General features: G+C 57.3%; 1 protein-coding gene across 4 annotated transcripts in view; it reads right to left on the bottom strand.

Moving 5' to 3' along the window:
* The window catches only part of HELZ2 (helicase with zinc finger 2), a 29,878-nt gene extending 13,445 nt beyond the window's left edge, over window positions 1–16,433 (bottom strand). The window contains exons 1-8 of one of the 4 annotated variants that reach the window (XM_041396090.1): window positions 16,302–16,433; window positions 6,004–7,146; window positions 5,710–5,893; window positions 5,220–5,327; window positions 4,145–4,668; window positions 3,173–3,805; window positions 1,272–2,055; window positions 794–869 (exon numbers count right to left, since the gene is read on the bottom strand). In XM_041396090.1, the coding sequence (XP_041252024.1) occupies window positions 794–869; window positions 1,272–2,055; window positions 3,173–3,805; window positions 4,145–4,668; window positions 5,220–5,327; window positions 5,710–5,893; window positions 6,004–7,004 (3,310 nt within the window). In that variant the 5' untranslated portion in view covers window positions 7,005–7,146; window positions 16,302–16,433. Of the gene's footprint in view, window positions 1–793; window positions 870–1,271; window positions 2,056–3,172; window positions 3,806–4,144; window positions 4,669–5,219; window positions 5,328–5,709; window positions 5,894–6,003; window positions 7,147–11,813; window positions 12,142–16,301 lie in introns of those variants that run through there. The other 3 variants (XM_041396091.1, XM_041396089.1, XM_041396092.1) reach the window with 3 other exon arrangements.
* Window positions 16,434–16,754: the final 321 nt, after the last annotated feature.

Here is a 16,754-nt window from a genome sequence, read left to right as displayed (position 1 = left end):
TGGGAAGAAGCTGCAAAGAAAGGGTGTGGAGATCACAAACACCCCTTGGGGTCAGTTATTCTCACCACGAGGAGTCCCAGCTGCACAATAAAAAAAAATAATGAAAACACAGATGAGTCATAAATTAAGTCCTTGAGGACAAAACCAGCCTTATCCCTCTCTTGTCATCCAGAGCAGGAGACTCCTCCTCTAGTGAGCTGTTCTGTGATTGGTATCCATCCTGGTTTCAATTCCCTTCTGTCACTAGCCTCCCTCTCTGGTACTTAGGGCATCACATGATTCACACATACTCAAGTCTCTGGCATGGCACTTACAGGGTTTCTACCCTCCTACAAAGCAAAGTCCATGTATTTGAAATGAGTTGACAGCTGGGCACAGATTTAATTCAGTGTGAAATCTTATTCACTCAGGAAAAGACAAAATCAAAGCTCTACCAACCAGAAGGGTATGGAAATCAGCCAGAGGAGTTCCAGGCACTCCCTCTTAATCGGGACTGCAGTGGTGGCAGAGACACTGAGAGGGCAGGGGAGCTCTGCCTGGCAGCACCTCCCAGAGAGGTATTTTTCCACAACAATAGCCAGTATTTTTCATTTTAACAAGGAGGAAAATGTAAAGACGTTGGAAGCTCCTCTGCTGATGCCCAAGTGTCTCTTCCCCCTGCCTGTTACCCCATGGCTGTAGTTGCTAGGGACCCTCATGTCCACCAGCATGACTTCAAAAGCTGTGTATGACTCTCACACAGAAGACCCCAAAATGCAGCCAGGCATGAGGGACTGTTACACAAGACACAAACCTGGCAAATTTTCGTAGTTTTCCACCACCACATCTTGTAGCTGCTTTTTCCTCATCTCTTGTCTTATTGTAGAAACCTGGTAAGAAAGAGGCACAACTGATCTCAGCTCAGAAATGTCATCCACCAAACACCAGAGTCCCTCATCACCTGGTGCAGGTTCCTCAAACTACTTGAAAGCAGCCACACATCTGGTCTGGCTTCAGCCACAGCTCCCACTGCCCTGTAATTAACCTCCCTAGAAGATGCTGATAGAAGTGTTTAACTAAGCCATCCCACGACCTCTGCTCCAACCACCCAGGACAGTCCACTTAAATGGAGAGTGCCTCAAAAAACCACTGAAGGCACATGAGACCCCAGATTCCCTATTTTTACTAGCACAAATAGTAATAAATAGATTAAAAGGGTCTTCCTTAGGGAGTGTTTAGTCAGCAGTGCAGGCATAGCCCCCTCAGTTGAAATGCAGGGTTCCTCCAGGTACCTGTGTCCCATGAGAGACCACACAGATCTTCTTCAGATCCCGGACCCCCCACTCATCTGGCCACCTCTGATAGATCTCCTTCACTTTCTCAATCACTTGCATTATCTCGGAGACGTTTTGCCAAGAAATCATGGAGATATCCCTTTTAGCCCCACCAGACACATGGCAGAACACGAGGGGGTAAATTTCGGGGTGGGGTGGGATGTTCCCACTGGCTTGGATAGCATTGCCATTGCCGATGTAGAAGTGCTTGGAGATGAACTCAATAATGCCGGCGGTGGAACGGTAATTCTCATTGAAGATGATCCTGCTCTTCTTGGCCACCTCATGGCTCTCCTTCTGGTAGAACTGAAAGAGCCGGTTCAAGAGGGTGTGATCAGCAGATTGCCCACCCCCAACACAGAACAGCTTTGGGGTTATCTGCATGTGGTCCCCAGCCAGGACAATGCGCGTCTCAAAATTGGCGTAGGAGAGCGGAACCAAAGCTTCGCACTCCAGCATCTGCGCGGCCTCGTCAATCATGATGTGGGTGAAGTAGCCACGCTCCACCTTCAGGTTCTTGGAGAGCATGGAGGTGGTGATAATGATGTGGTGCTTGTCAATCTCGGCCTGCGTGGGGTGGCGGAAGGAGCGCTGGTCTGGCGAGAGGCAGCAGTACATGCGGGTGATGGGGTCCATCACGTTGACAGACCGGTCGGTGGAGACGATCCGCAGGGGAACAGCCCATGGATGGCCCGTGGTCACATAGTTATGAAAATACTCTCGGATGTAAATGTCAGCAGCACTGGAGGGGAACAAAAGGGAAAAGGAATCGTTGATGCTGTCCTTAAATTCTGTGACACAAAGTTCTCTCTCATCGTTCTGCAACACACATCCAGTTTCTCTCCTGGCTCTGATGACACTACACTTGTCACAGCAGACATTCACAACTGCACAAAGGAACCAGTGCCTACGCAGCCACCAATTCCCAGCCTCTTTCAACAGCATGATTTAAAATAGGAATTGGTATTTGAGACTACGACATCTCTTGACACACTTAGGGAAAAATGTGATGTGCCCAACAAAACCTGTGGCCCTGATGCTGTGCAGGGCCAAGGGACAAGGAGCTCTCTGATAGCAAAGCTTCCCCATCCCTTGGTGAGACGAGACCTACAGGAAAAGCTTCCGTGCAAGCAAACAGCCTGGAACAGGCTAAGATTAGCAGTCACATCTATTATGCATTAAAAACTGAGGCAGTAACAGCCTGCAGGATCAGATGTGGACACTCTTTTCAGTGTAACTGCTCTAATTTTAACAGTCTTGGCCTGCTTTCTTTGAAGGCAGATCCAGTGGCATTCAGACCAGATCTGCATTTTCTCTTCCCCCAGCTCTCCCTGGAAAAGTCGATAGATTGGCATGTACACAGAGCCAAACAGCCTTCAAGGGCAACTAGAGCACAACATTATCCCAGCATGGTCAGGCAGCAGCTTTCTACTTCTTGCAGCACACAGTAAAGGCTGGAGGAAACGGTCTCTCCAGCCACATTCCTGTTTTATGATGAGGCAGGAATATGTTAAGTGCTCAAGGTCAGGATGGACAGGGCTTGGAGCAACCTGATCTAGGGGAAGTGTTAGGAGCAAGACAAGCTGTAATGTCCATTCCAACCCAAACCATTCAGGGATTCTATAAGTCTGAGTTGCCTCTTCCACAAAGACTTCCACCCATGCCAGGCTTCCTCCTAGCAGGAAGTAGAGCAGTTTAAGACAAATTTGACAAAAACTAATTTATTTAAACGAGCAATTGAAGTGCACACTGAGAAAAGGGCAGCTCGACTCTGTCTCATGCACCCTGACTCCCCTTCACCCCCCCAGTGAGCAATGCACCAGCTTGCCCACAGTTCTCATTGCCTCTTCCCTGCTAACCTGTTTGTGTGAGTGCAGATCAGCACGCGTGTGTTGGGCTGCCTGAGGATCTCCAAGGTGGCCATGGCCAAGGTGAATGTCTTTCCTGTGCCGAAAGGCCCATAGATGAGCAGAGGCGGGACCTGCCGGCTGGTGGTCGGCCGGCCCGTGATGAAGGAGATGGCTTGTTTCTGCTTGCTGTTCCCTCTCTGTGGGGACCCAAGAGAGTAGGGGATGGAGCAACTGGCAACATCTGGCAGGACCAGCTTCTCATCAAACAGGCGGTCCACAGCCTGGTGCCACTGCCGGAACAGCAGCTGGTCTATTTGGAACTGGATCTCCACCTTGTGGGAGGTGTTTGCCTTGAAGTTCAGCTCCAAGCAGCATCTGCTTGGTATCTGTAGCCAGATGGTCTTCTCCGTGGTGGCTTTATGTTCCACAAAAACTTCATAAACCCGATTGTCCACAGGTGGGTCCAGCGCCAGGAAGGCGGTGGGCACAGACCTGCTCAGCAGGTACCCCTCGTCCGTGTCTGGTGAGAGGTTGTAAGGGGTAGGCACTTCAGCAAACAGCTCCCCAGAGAGAGCAAACTTCGCCCCCATGGAGAGGCTCTGCAGCATGGGGGTCAGCGAGATGAGCACACGCAGGTTGAGTCTGAAAGGAGGAAACACCCAAATGAAGAGCAGAGAAAGGATCTGTCAGTTGCTGAGCCCTCCTCCAGGGAGAGAGGAGTGCCACCTACACCCAGAGAGGGTCTGTCAGCCCCCCAAGCACATACAGACAGAAACCATGCTCTAGCTAATCCATGGCCACAGGATGAGACCCAGCAAGCCATCCTTCTTGGCAGGTTTCCAGTTTTCTGGGAAGGCACCACAAGACCCAACCTAGAATGAAAGAAGACCCCAGGAGCAGGCATGGCCCCAAGGGTTAGCAACAGGCTTGTGGTCCCCAGCGAAGGGGAACTCCAAAAGGAGTGTCACACCTGGCACTTACTTGGCAATCAGAGCCTGCTCAGCTTCTTCCTCACGGAAGAGGAAGCTGTGCATCTTCTCCCGATAGTTGAGCCGGGTGATGGGAACAACTGCACCACTCTCACTTTGGTAATCCAGTGCCAGAGCAGGCGGTTTGTACTTTGCCAGCAGAGCCACATCATCTTCAGTCCTTGGCACGCTGGGAACGATGACGCGGTTGCCCCGATCCCAGCGCACGAAGTTGACGGGGCGGCCGCTCTCCCTGGTGCTGGGCACGTGCTGGGGCGTTTCCCGCTGGCCCACCTTCACCTTGATCCTCTGCATGAGGACGGGGCGCTTGCCGAAGTCGAAGACCACCCACTGCTCGAAGATGCCCAGGATGCAGCACTCCATGCTGACCTCCACCAGCACGGTGCGGGGCGAGGAGGACACGGTGGCCACGTGGTCCCCACAAATGTACTGCAGGCCCCGGGAAAGGCCATTCCCCGAGAAGTAGAAGTTGACTCCAGGGTCCCGCTTCAGCAGGGCCGCGTGCTGCAGCTGCATCTGCCATTGAGGAGAAGACAGAGACACAGTGAGGGCAGCCCACGGGAAGAGCCCAGCAGCTGGTGAGGTGCTCCAGAAGCATTTCCTAGAAAAAGCTGCTAGAGGAACCAAACTCTGTGTCAATCTCACCACAGCTTATTCCTCATGCAATCACACAGCAATTACTCTAAGGTCTCAGAGAACCTCAGGTTTCAGTTTAATATCAACCAGTGTGCAGTAAATGGAAAATCTACTATGGAGAAGACAGGCTCTTGCCCACAACATCCACAAAATCCTGGTCAGGAAAGCAGCTGAATGTTGTCATTTGAGATGACACATGGGAGGTGTTGAGACCAGCCAGGTCTGCCCCCAGGACCATGGCACAAGACAGGAGACACAGTGGCTGCATGCCCTGCACACAGCCCCAGTGCAGGCACTACCTGAGCCGCTCCTGTGTACCCAGCACATGTCCTCATTTATACATCCCAAATCCCCATTCTTCTGCCCCTTGCAGAAATAATAACTAAAAAAAAAACCCAATGAAACAAAACCCTCCAAAGGACTGAGCTTACCTGGGAGTGGACCTTGAACCGCCATTGGTATTTCTTCTTCCTGTCCTCCAGCTGCACATGCAGAGGCTGCTCACACACAACTTGGACACCCTCGATGTGCTCAGCCATCTGTGGGAAGTCATGAGAGAGGAGGGACTGAAGGCAGCATCCCAGGGACACACCTCAAAGCCCTTCACAGTGCCATCTTCATCTTTGCCTTTATGCTACATCCTCCCAAGAGGGATCAAGAGTACATCCTCATATTCCATCCTCACCCACTGCTGCTCCACACAGCAGCCCTGGGAAGCAAGAGGACCCATGGCATAGCTCAGGTACCCCGAGCAGGCTCTCAGGTTGCTGTCTCCAAAGAGATGAAGGAAGGAGGATGCCACATCCCGTTTTGCATCCCCATTAGCAAGGTGAGCAGTGGGCTCCATTCCCAAGCTCTCACACCAGAGGATTCCTGTGATGTGCTGGACCAAAGCGCTCCCACCCTGTGCCCACCACTCACAATTAACACCTCGTTGGAGCACATCCGATACTCAGCAAGGAGCCGGTCCTGGTAGGACAAGAGCCCATCCTTCAGGGCTTGCTTCTTTTTCTTCACAGAAACCTTCACCCTCTGGATCCACTCCTGCAGCTCCTCTTTGGAATGAGCCTTGGTGCAGCTGTTCCCCATTTCACACACCTCCGCTCTGTCAGGAGAGAGGTGTTCCAGGTGCCACCCGTGCCTGGTGGCATGGGGATCCTCAGGGAGCTGGCAGCTCCCTGCTGCCCCTGCCCTATTCCCTGTTGGGTGCCTTACCTGCTGCACAGTGAGAACTTGGTCAGCCCGAGCGGTGGTGCGCGGTGGACCCACTGCATGGAGCTGTCGGCCGAGAGCATCTGCACGTGCTCGATGGAGGAGCAGTGGTTCTCAAAGCTCTCCTGCGAGCTGCAGGTCACCAGGCAGATGTGGCAGTAGAAGTACACGGGCGCAGGCGCTGCTGGCTTGCCCTTGGTGCCGCTGGTGCCCACGGATGGCAGCAGCTCGGAGCGCAGCAATCCGTGCTCCCTCTCGGCCTCCCAGACGGCCATCTCCACGTCGCTGTGGGCGTACTGGCAGCGCTGCGGGCCGTGCCGGCAGGGCCGGTCCCGGGACACAAACCGGCAGTAGGCCAGGCTCTCGATGAACTCGGGGCAGGGCCGGATGGCCGTGTACTGCTGCTTCTTCTGGCTGTCCAGCACCGCGTGCACCAGGAGCGGGTCCCAGGAGCGGTGGGACTCACAGAGCCGCCCGCAGCCGCCCACTGTGATGCGCTGGGGGCGGCCAAAGAAGCAATGCTTGCAGATCTCCTGGAAGTACCCCCCGAACTCGCTGGTGATCTCGCCGGCAGCACCGGCAGTGAGGTGGGGGGCGGCGGCGGGGTGGTCCCCCAGCTGCGCCTGCAGCACCGCCGCCTTCAGCCAGCGCCGCTCCAGCTGGTGTTCCCTCTCAAAGTTCCACACCATGGCCTCCTCCACGCTCCAGGCAAAGGTGCACTGGTTCTTGTGCCTGCTGCAGCCCAGCCCCATCACGTAGTACCTGCAGACAGCGTAGCGCGCCGGGTTGGGGAAGCCCGGCCGCCGGGACACCTTCCTCCATGCCTTGTTCCGGCGGCTGCGGCAGCGCGCCAGCAGGATCTCGTACATGCACTTGTGCTCCACCTCCTGAGGGTGGTAGGTGATCTCGTTCTCCTTCACACTGCACTTGGAGCAGACCAGGAGCAGCTCCAGCTGCTGCTGGAGGCTGCCCAGTGGCACCTTTGGGCCGTTGGCTGTTGGCATCTTTGGCAGCAGCTTCAGCGGGGCAAAATTAATAGCAGGAAGATCTTAGAAGGTGATGCCGTGGGGAGGAGGTGCCATGGAGCGAGTGGCCTTGTCCTAGCTCACTGCATACCTGCCAGTCATCGGTGCGAGCTCATGAAGCCTGACAAAGGAACAAGGAGCAAGTGACTTAGCAGGAAACATCAGACAATCCCTGGCGGGTGCACACAGAGGCACTGGCACAGCCAGGAACCTCACCCAGGCAACCTTGGCCTCAGACCCTCTCCCCCAGCTCTATTCCCCCACCAGCCTGGGTCCCAGGGGAGGGTTTTGCTCAGGGATCAGGCTGCTCAGTGGTGCTGGTTCCCAGCAGGGCTCAGCCTGGTCCCTGATGCCCCTACAGACCATCAGCATTTACCATCCAAAGCAGTAACCGCTCCAGAGGGCCCAGCACGGTCCCCACAGGAGCCACTGATCTCCAGACCATGGACACACAGCTTTCTGCTGCCAGCGCCTGCCCCACCTTGGGTCCCTCCTGCCAACTTTCTTTATCCTGTTTTCTTCCCGGAGTTGGCCAGGCAGCCCCACGCCAAGCGGGAGGAACCCAGCTCCAGCCACTCAGCCCATCCGCCCCGCAGCACAAAAGATTAATTGCAATTAAGTAATGTAGCAACCACCCTTTTTGCTCCTGGGCTGCAGCACGAAAGGCTGGGAGATGGGCATGCTGGAACAGGCATCTCTCCAGCTGACAGCTCGGTAAATATCCAGCTGGGAGAGCTCAGCCCTAGCGGCGGGGAAGGCAACTCACGGCTCACTGCCCTTTCCAGCCACCAGCTCCGGCATTTGCCATCAGTTTCCTGGGTAACCAGAGGCAGGAGCGGCCCTGGGAATGATGCTGCAGGGTTTGGTGGCTGGGCCACGTGGTCAGGGTGAATGGAACATGCCGGGGCACATTTCTGGGCAGGGTGTGCTGCCAAGAAAAGCCACCAGCCTCATGCTGAGCACCCAACTTGGGCTCCTGGCCAGCATCTACCACAGACTGGCTCTCTGGCAATGCCAGGGAAGAGCAGGATTTACAGCTGAGGTCCAGTGGACAATGGAGCACGAAGGAAAATCTTGCATTGCTTCTGCATTTTTATTTAAGTATCCTTTGCTCTTTTCTGGATAAATGGTGCTGGACAAAGTGGGCAAGGAGTGCTGAGGCTGCTGCTCCAGCTGGAGCTCCAGACAACAAACACTGAGCTGGAAGTGGTTGGAGCATCACCCACGTTCCCAGCATACCCTTAGAGAGCTCATCACCTCCCATGCCAGTGTCACAGCATCCACCTGCTGCTGAGCCATGAAGGAGCCATCTAATCCTACTGCTGTGTGTGCATCAGGTCAGACACGTGCTCGGTGGATAAACACCCGCTCAGTTTATCTCTCAAGGCCTGGCAGCAAGCCTGGCACTGGGCAGAGCTGCAGGTTTCCGTTTTGGGAAGCTGTGGGATTCCGTGGCAGACTCCCACGCCAGCGCTGGCTTGATTGGGGTCACTGTGCCACACCGCTGTGCCATGCCTCGAGCTCTGCATCCAGAGCTAAATCACCCAGATTCACTCTGCGCCTTCACTTCCAAACCTTTACTTGAAGCACTCAGTGCAGGCTGGCAGTGAAAGAAGAGCAGTGACCCCGAGCTGGCTGGGGCCAGCAGACAGCCAGGGTATTCCTGTCCTCCGGCTGTAACAAGGTCACAGCCATTGGAATAAAACTTTCTGTAGTCCAGGGGTCGGGAGCTCTTTGTTTGTTCTAGTTCTACTACAAAAAAAAAAATAAAACTTTGAGACACAGCTGAGGTTCTGTTGCTGCCTGATTGCTGATTGATGCAGATAAAATGCTTTGCACCAAAACGAAATAATTTGGGAAAATTTGAAAACAAGCACCTGTGAAGAGGGAAGGGAGAGTGGAACAATCTGTCTCACACCCTAGGGCATCAAGGGATGCTCCTCTGATTCCCAGCAAAGGCATCACAGTGCTGGTGGGGGCTGCAGACCCCCTGGAACTGCTCCTGTCAGACTGCTCCAGGCTGTGAGTACCAGAAAAACCCCCAGACACTGGGAACCGAGCAGAAGTCTGGGGTGACACAGCCTGCTCCCAGGGCTGGGCTGCAGGAGGGAAAAACCCTGCACCTTGTGGGGGCCAAAATCCCTCCTGGGGAGGCCGTTTGCTCCAAGGGAGCATTCCCACTCGGCTTACCCCGGGAGATCAGGGATGGACTGGAGCTAAGCGGGACCCCGGGGCAGAGGGAGTGTCCCTCGCAGGTTCAGCTTGCCCGGGACCTCGCACGGGACAGGGGCACACGGAGGGCGGCGGCGGCAGCCGGGGCCGGGCTGCTCCCGGGAGTGCCCGCAGCGGGACACGGGTCACGCTCAGCCTTTCAGCTCCTTTGAAGCTGGCGAGGGCAGCACGTTCCCAGTGGAACAGAGTTCGGCAGTTCCGGGAACACTTTGGTATCCCTCCCTTAGCAGTTCCACCTTCCTTCCTCTGGAAATCTCCGCCTCCGACCGAGCCCTCCTGGGAAAGGCGCTCGGGGTTTGTGCGACATCTGTGCAACACCGTAACTGGTGAAAACTCCAGTGAACTCAGCTACACACACGGGAGAGGAAGAAACCCGATCGCCGGCACTCGGCTCCGTGCCCAGGGAGCCGAACTTGCCGGTCCGGGCTCGTCCACGGCCGCGGAGCTCACGGGAGACGCGGTCCTGCGGCACCGCCGGTACCGGCCCGCCCGGCTAAACTCTTAAGAACTGCCCATAAATCCCGAGCAGGACAGCCAGGGTGCCACTGGAATTCATGCCTAGGCAGGGCATCCCAGCTGGAAAAAGATAAGAGGGAATATTCCACCTTTAAAGGGGTCAATTTCCCTGCTGTTTATTTTTTTAAGAAGGCGTTTGATTTTGAGCAAACTGCCAGAACATGCTCTGGGTCTGGAGGTGGGAGGGAAGAGGAAGTGCAAACCCTGCTCAAAGTCTCTGCACAGCACTAGTGCTGACGCCAAATTAAAGCTTTTCTCTCTCTACAGCACTCATACTAGGAGAAGGGGAAAAAAAAAAAAAAAAAAAAAAAAGAAGGGAATTTTTGCAATCCACTCTCGGGTGGAGGGAAGATGCAATGCACGAGGAAGCTTGTGGAGGTGTGCCCCAAGACAGCTGTCCCACTGGGAATAAAACTGATGTCAACAGGGCAAAATCCAAATGCTTCAGGGAAGGTAAGAGCAGAAGGGGAGCAGTATTTACCAGCAAGCCACAGACCATGATTTACAAGCTGAATTTTGTATATTTCAAGAAAAAACAACCTTTTCCACACTGATCCTGAAAAGCTCAGCCTGGCATTTAAAGCCACTCACATCCTGCCTATGGGTGACAAGTCACCATGACAGACAGAGGCTGATTTCTTGTACCCCCAGCCCCATCTGAGCGAGTTCTGCCTCTCTCCCAGGCACCAACACAGCCCCACACACGCTCTGCCCAGCTCTGGTCCAGCCTTGCCACAAACCAAACCCAAACAGAGCACACCAGGGCCTCGCTGATGGCATTTCCTCTGCGCTCAGGAAAACGCTTTGGGTCAGGGCCGGGCCACGCTGTGTCCAAGCATCGTCCCCGGCAGGCGCCTTGCAGGGCAGCGCTGCGGCCAGAGATAATCACATTTCCCTGGAGATGGCCAGGGGAAGCACGGCTGTGGTAGAGAAGTGCTCATCGTGCCCCTGCAGCCCGATGCTCCACAGCCATCCTGTCCCACCAGGAGGAAGGTGGCCCTTCTCTGAGCTCCCGGCTTCGTTAATTATTGACAGAACGTTGGGCAACGCGCTACGCTGGAGTAAGCCAAGTGCCCCTCGATCACAGCAAGTGACGTGGATCGGTGCTGGGAGTGGGATGGGGACAGGGGACCATGTGCCTCGGGGGGCTGCAGCCCCACACCCCGGTTACCCGACCTAACCCAGCACTGGCCCTTGGAAGTTTTTCTACAGCTACAAGCAGCAGTCAGACCAACAGTGCAAGAGCTTCTCAGCATCTCCAGCACCCCACCAGCGATCAGTGCGGCCGGGCTGGCCGGGAGGGTTTGGGAACGGTGGAAGAGGAGCTGCCTGGCAGATGCCGGCCAGTGCCACCCCACCACCCGCAGTCCTCCTGGCTGCACCGAAACCGCACCCCTCTGGAATCTCCCTCCAGTGCAAAAACAGCCTCCAAAGTTATTGGCGCCCCCCTTTCCCAGCCTTTTTCAACCAGACAGCCCTACCCACATCCCACCCAAGAGCCGGCACTACCAGCCGGGCTGCAGCAGGGACCGCCGCGACACCACTGCCCGAGTGTGTGTGCAGGCACAGACCCTCCAGTGTCTGCAAGCCCCGAGACACGTGGACCCCCGGATGCTGCATTTGCTTTTATCCAACTGTAAGAAGTTCACCGGGAGCTCCCAGATGCCATTGCCGGAGTTCCGAGGCGGCAGCAGGGTTAGAATATCACTGTCGGGGATCGCTCACCAAAGGCAGCACTGTGCACCCCCGCGGTTCTCCCCACCCTCCAAACAGGGTTTTGCACCTCAAAATCTGCACCCTGGCTGTGAGCCTCCTCTGCCGAACGCATCCCAGACCAGGCAGGGACGCTGCGAGCCGGGGCGGGGGCTGAGCGGGATGCGCTCCCCGCTCGCCCTGCAGCATCCCGCTCGCCCTGCAGCACCCCACGGCTCTCTGCGGGGCTACCGGGGGCACCCTCGGTGCTGCAGCCCCCCAGGGCGCTCCGCTGACCGCCCATCCCCGGAGCTCCCCCACCCCCGGAGCGCCCTCCGCCGCTCTCACCGCCGCCGCCGCCGTGGTGGGGGGACCCGCGGGGACCCGGGGACTCGCCGCCGGCGGCAGTTTCGCTTCTCGGGCCTCCCTGCATTCAAACCGGGGCCGGACTTCGCGGAAATTGCATCACGGCGGCCCCGCCCCGCCCCGCCCGCCGGCACCGGGGGGAGCAGGAGCCGGCACGGCCACCGGGCGGGCACCAGGCGCGGGGGATCGGCACCGGGACCGCCGCCGGGAGCGGGGAGCCAGCACTGGACAAGAGGGACAGGCAGCGGGGTGGGGGGACCGGCACCAGGGGAAGGGGCACCGAGGGGAGCGGGCAGCACAAGCCGGTACCGGCACCGGCACCGGCACCGGCACCGGCACCGGCACCGGCACCGGCACCGGCACCGGCACCGGCGGGACAGCACCGCCCGCATCGCGCCGCGAACAGGACGGGCGCTCCTGGGGGCACCAGCCTCACAGCCCGGCCCCGTCCCACCCCCGCATCCCCGCGCTTCGGGGGCCGAGTCTCGCCCCGGTCCTGTCCCCCCCGGTGCAGAGGGGCCGCTCCCGGGGGCGCTGCTCACCCGCAGATCGGGGTTCCCCGCGCTCAGATTCGGTCCAGAGCCGGGAGCGGCGGCACCGGAGTTTTAAGTGAATGTTGAGCGGCAGCCCCGGTCCTCAGCCCTGTCCCCCCGGCTGCCTCCTTTTTAACGGGGCTCGGGGGGCGGGGGTGGGGTGCAGAGCGCTGCCCTCCTTTCTGTTCATCATCACTTTCGTTTTCCGTTCGGTTCCACGCCTGGCGCGATGCACCCGCTGCAGAGCTCAGCCTCGAGCCAAAAAAATACCTCAAACCCCAAATTCACCCCCGGCAGCATCCGAGTCTCATTTGCATCGTGTTTTGTGGGGCAGCACCGACAGCCGGGGGACCCCGCACCCCAGTTTGCGGGCACGCGTTACCACACGAGCACCATCAGCTGATGCTCAGCGCCCGAGGAGTGGGGGATCCTCAGCACCAGGGCTGTGGAGCCGCTTCTCAGCCCCTTCCCACCTCACCAAACCCATCCCACAACAGCTTAGCACCTCATCCCAGCCCTCGCCCTGTGCGGTTTGGTGATGGGGCAAATTTGGGGATAAAACACGCAGAACAAAAAAACCCTGCAACCCGATATGACCCCAAAACACACACACCCAAGCAAAATCCCAGGAAGCTGCTGTAACAGCGCCAGCCCCAGGAAACCACAACAGCAGCCACATCTCACCAGGCTGGACAAAAGGCTTCAGAAACCCCTGACCTGTAAAGCAGCTGCTGTGCCAAACACTGCGGTCAAGCCCCAGCATTCCCACTTAATGGAATTATCTTCATGCCAGAAGCCAGCTGCAAGCCCTGGAAACAACCAGGGAAAACGAACACACCTCCAGCTACAAGTGGCTGTAAAAAATCGCAGGCCCCAGAGGCAAAATGTCCCTGCTGATGGGGACATTGTTCAATCCTTCCAGCAACTGATGGGCACGTGGTGCTTGGTGGTGCCACCTCAACACAAAGCCAGCCTTAGCGACAAAAGAAAAGTTTTTTTTTCTCAAAGCAAATGGGAGGAGGAAACACAGAGCCGGCCTGTGGGGCACGCCGGCACTGGAGCAGGAAGGAAGGAGGGGCAGAGACTGGTTTCTGGCACGTTTGTCGACACCAGTGGAAGGAGGAAGAGAAACGATGTTTTTGACCTTCCTGCTTTGTGCAGTCGCAGCTACTGAGTGCCTCAGAGGGAGCTCTCACCTTGCTCCCATCCAGCAGCAGCCTGGGGAGCCAAAAGAAGGGTTTTCCCACCAAGGAGAGGAGTGGGGCAGCCCAGATGTGTGGGTGCTGAACAGACCCCACTGGAGCAGAGGGCACTGGATGGATCCCAGTAGAGCACTGGGTGGCCATGGAAACCAGGTATTCCTGGGCAGCAAAGCCACCGGGGCTGTGCAAACACACTCTGGTCACTGCTGGACTTGTGACAGGACAGCCACTTGCACAGGCAGCCAGGCTCTGCCAGCCAGGAGGTCAGCCTCACAGTGGGATCTGACCCCATGGAGCCCCCATGCTCAGCGTTCCCATCCAGGAAAGTGTTCCCCAGCTTTATCCTTGCAGCTGCCATGGGAACTGTTATGGTTTGAGCAGCACCAATCCCATCCCTGCCTGGGAAGGAGTGACCAAGCAAAGCCCAGCCCTGTATCAGAGTGGTCCATAGTGATGGAGTCCATCCCCATTTGCTACTGCCTGGGGCAGGAATCATCCTCTCTGCAGACCTGACTCTAAACCACAGCAAAGGTCTCTGTGACAGCATCAGACAACAGTAAAAAACAAACAAAATACCTGGCACTACTCTCCTGAGGTGCCCGAGCCAGGACGGGCAGTGCCCAGCTCACCCAGGCAGAAGCCTTGGCACTGAGGCTTCACTCTGGATTACAGGTGGGATATCTGGAGTTTTCACTGATTTTACAGGTGGGATATTTTCCTCCCACTCTAGAAGCAAACAGCTTTCACTGTATTACATAAAGCTTCCGGCCCTGCTCGTCACTGTGCCGGGAGCGGCGGAGCAGCCCCGGGAGCAGCCCCGGGAGCAGCCGGCTCTGCCGTCCCTCCATCCCTGGCGGCAGAGCGCAGGAAGCCGCTGCTGGAGCAGGGAGGAGGCAAAGCAGCGTCACCACATCCACAGCATTAGGGCGGGGGAGAGCCGAAACCCAGGATCTGCCGATTTTAGACAAACAAACACTGAGCCGAAAGCGCTGAGTTTCGGTTTCCATTCCTGAGGTGACACGGCCGACAGTCACGGAGCGGTTTCCCCAGGAAACCATCGCTGCTGCTCCCCGCCCCAGCGCCAGACACGCTGCCCTTTGTGTGCTGCACTCCCCCAGCTTGTCCGAGGAAGTTGCTGGGAGCTGGGAGAGCCTTCCCGCGAGGATGCTGGAGCATCTCCTGTCCCGGTAACAGCCCTAACCTGCCCTAACCTGCCAGAGACGCAGAGAGTGAGGAATTGGTGATTTCTCACAGCCCGCACTCCCTGGCACCACAGGCAGCTGCCAGGCAGGACCGTGGCAAGGCTCTGCTCACGGTGCTGCCGGGAAGTGGGAGCCTCTGCTCTTTCCCAAACACTGCACTCTCCTCCCGTGGATACCTGGAGGAGAAAATGCAAATGGCTGAGTCTCCATCTCTGCACAATCCAGGGAAAAGCAGGGACATGAGTCATCCGCAGCCCTTACGTAATTTTGTCTCTGAGTGCGAGTCTTCTACCCCCGGCCGTGAGCAGAGCAGCGCTGGGCTCCCCACGGGAGGAAAGGGGAGCAGATCTGAGCCTGAGCACCCAAGGGTCCCCAGGAAGGCAGTGCTGGCAGTACCAGGCTGGCAGAATGGGTGCTGAGAGCCCCAGCCCTGCCCAGGGCCCCCAGGCTCACAGAGCAGATTGACCCACTGGGATCCACAGCAATGTCCCAGTTGTGGGGTGCACGACACCACTGCAGCCTTGGGAGCCCCCAGTGAGGGGTGCAGCCCCCTGGGGGGGCTTGGGGGCTCCCTCAGGTCTCAGCACCGTGGGAGGGAGAGCTGATCCACAGGTGGGATGTGCTCTCCACGAGCAATGCTTCACCACCCCTGCTGAAACCAGGGCTGCAAGACCAGGATCTACTGCTGCGCTCACACGGGACTTCCCCCCGGCCAGGGAATGTCGCCAGATCGCCCACGGCCACATCCAGCCCAAGGCCACTCACCCAGACACTGATAATCTCTGCATACAACTCGCTGCAGACAACTTCCCTTCTTTGCTTTTCCTTCTCAGCCCTCACGCTACCACGAGTTGCTGACGCTGCGAGCCCCCGGCTGCCCTCGGCCACCGGGAAGCGCCGCGGCACACCGGGAGCAGCACAGCCCGCCCGGGAGCGGAGCACCTCACCCGGGCATCCCTGAACCCCCGGGCGGCCCCTCCAGGGAGACAGGGCTGCCCCACCTGACTGGCTGCCCCGAGAGCTGCTGCAAAGGGAGGGGAGAATTGCACCAGCCCAAATCTGCCTGCAGAGCTTTTATTGCTTGGGGAGCTGTTTACATCCCAAGGAAGAGCTGCTTTGCAGGGCAGAGTACACCCACACTGGGAATGCTTTGCCGGTGAGGTGATCTATAGTCTCCAGGGCAGGTAAAGGTGCACGGAGCCAGAGAAGAGCTGCTGCCTTCTGCTTGCTCTGCTTTGCCCTTGCTGCCCACACCAACACAGAGCTGACACAAACCCCACCCTATGCTCCACTGCCACCTCTCAGATACCTCTAAAGGGGAGCCAGGAGGTCACTCCAGCTGTCCCCTTTCCACCTGAACATTCCCTCTCCCACAGCCCCTGGATAACCCAGATGAGTTTGGCCAAAGCAGAGATGGCTGGAGTAGTATGCTCAGCCCACAGCTCTCCAGAGCTGGGCAAAGGCACCACGGCTTTCCAGCCCTGGCACTGCTGGGGAAAGGTGTCCCTGTGTTGCAAAGGGACATTCACTCACCATTGCAGCACAGGAAGGGGGGAATTCAGGCTGGAAACCCACCTCAGGTGTGGCTCAGCACTGCTGCTCACGCTGGAGAGGTAAAAGGCAGCTCAGGGTGATCATAACCCTTTATATGTCCTCGGTCTGACACGCTAGTGCTGTCCCAAGTACAGAGATATGACGGTGATATCTTAGCAGCAGCCAGCTGGGAGGGAAAAACCTCTGATAAGGAGGACTCCTCCTCATCAGCTGCGGCCTCAGCTGAGTCTCGGCCAAAATGAAACAAAATCTAATGCTTCAGAGGAATAGATCACTTTTCTTCCTGATTACGTGTCAAAACTCTCCTAACCACAGGTTGGGGACCAGTGCTTATCAGCACTGGGTGCAGCCACGTCCCAGCCGTGCCATGAACAGCCAGACTTTGGAGCCACGTTTCAGGCTCCTCGCACACCCACGGCCAGAGGGAACACC

This window comes from Onychostruthus taczanowskii, unplaced genomic scaffold, assembly GCF_017590055.1.
Source record: "Onychostruthus taczanowskii isolate IOZ18803 unplaced genomic scaffold, ASM1759005v1 scaffold126, whole genome shotgun sequence".
Lineage (NCBI taxonomy): Eukaryota > Metazoa > Chordata > Aves > Passeriformes > Passeridae > Onychostruthus > Onychostruthus taczanowskii.
This window is presented reverse-complemented; position numbering and strand designations above follow the sequence as displayed.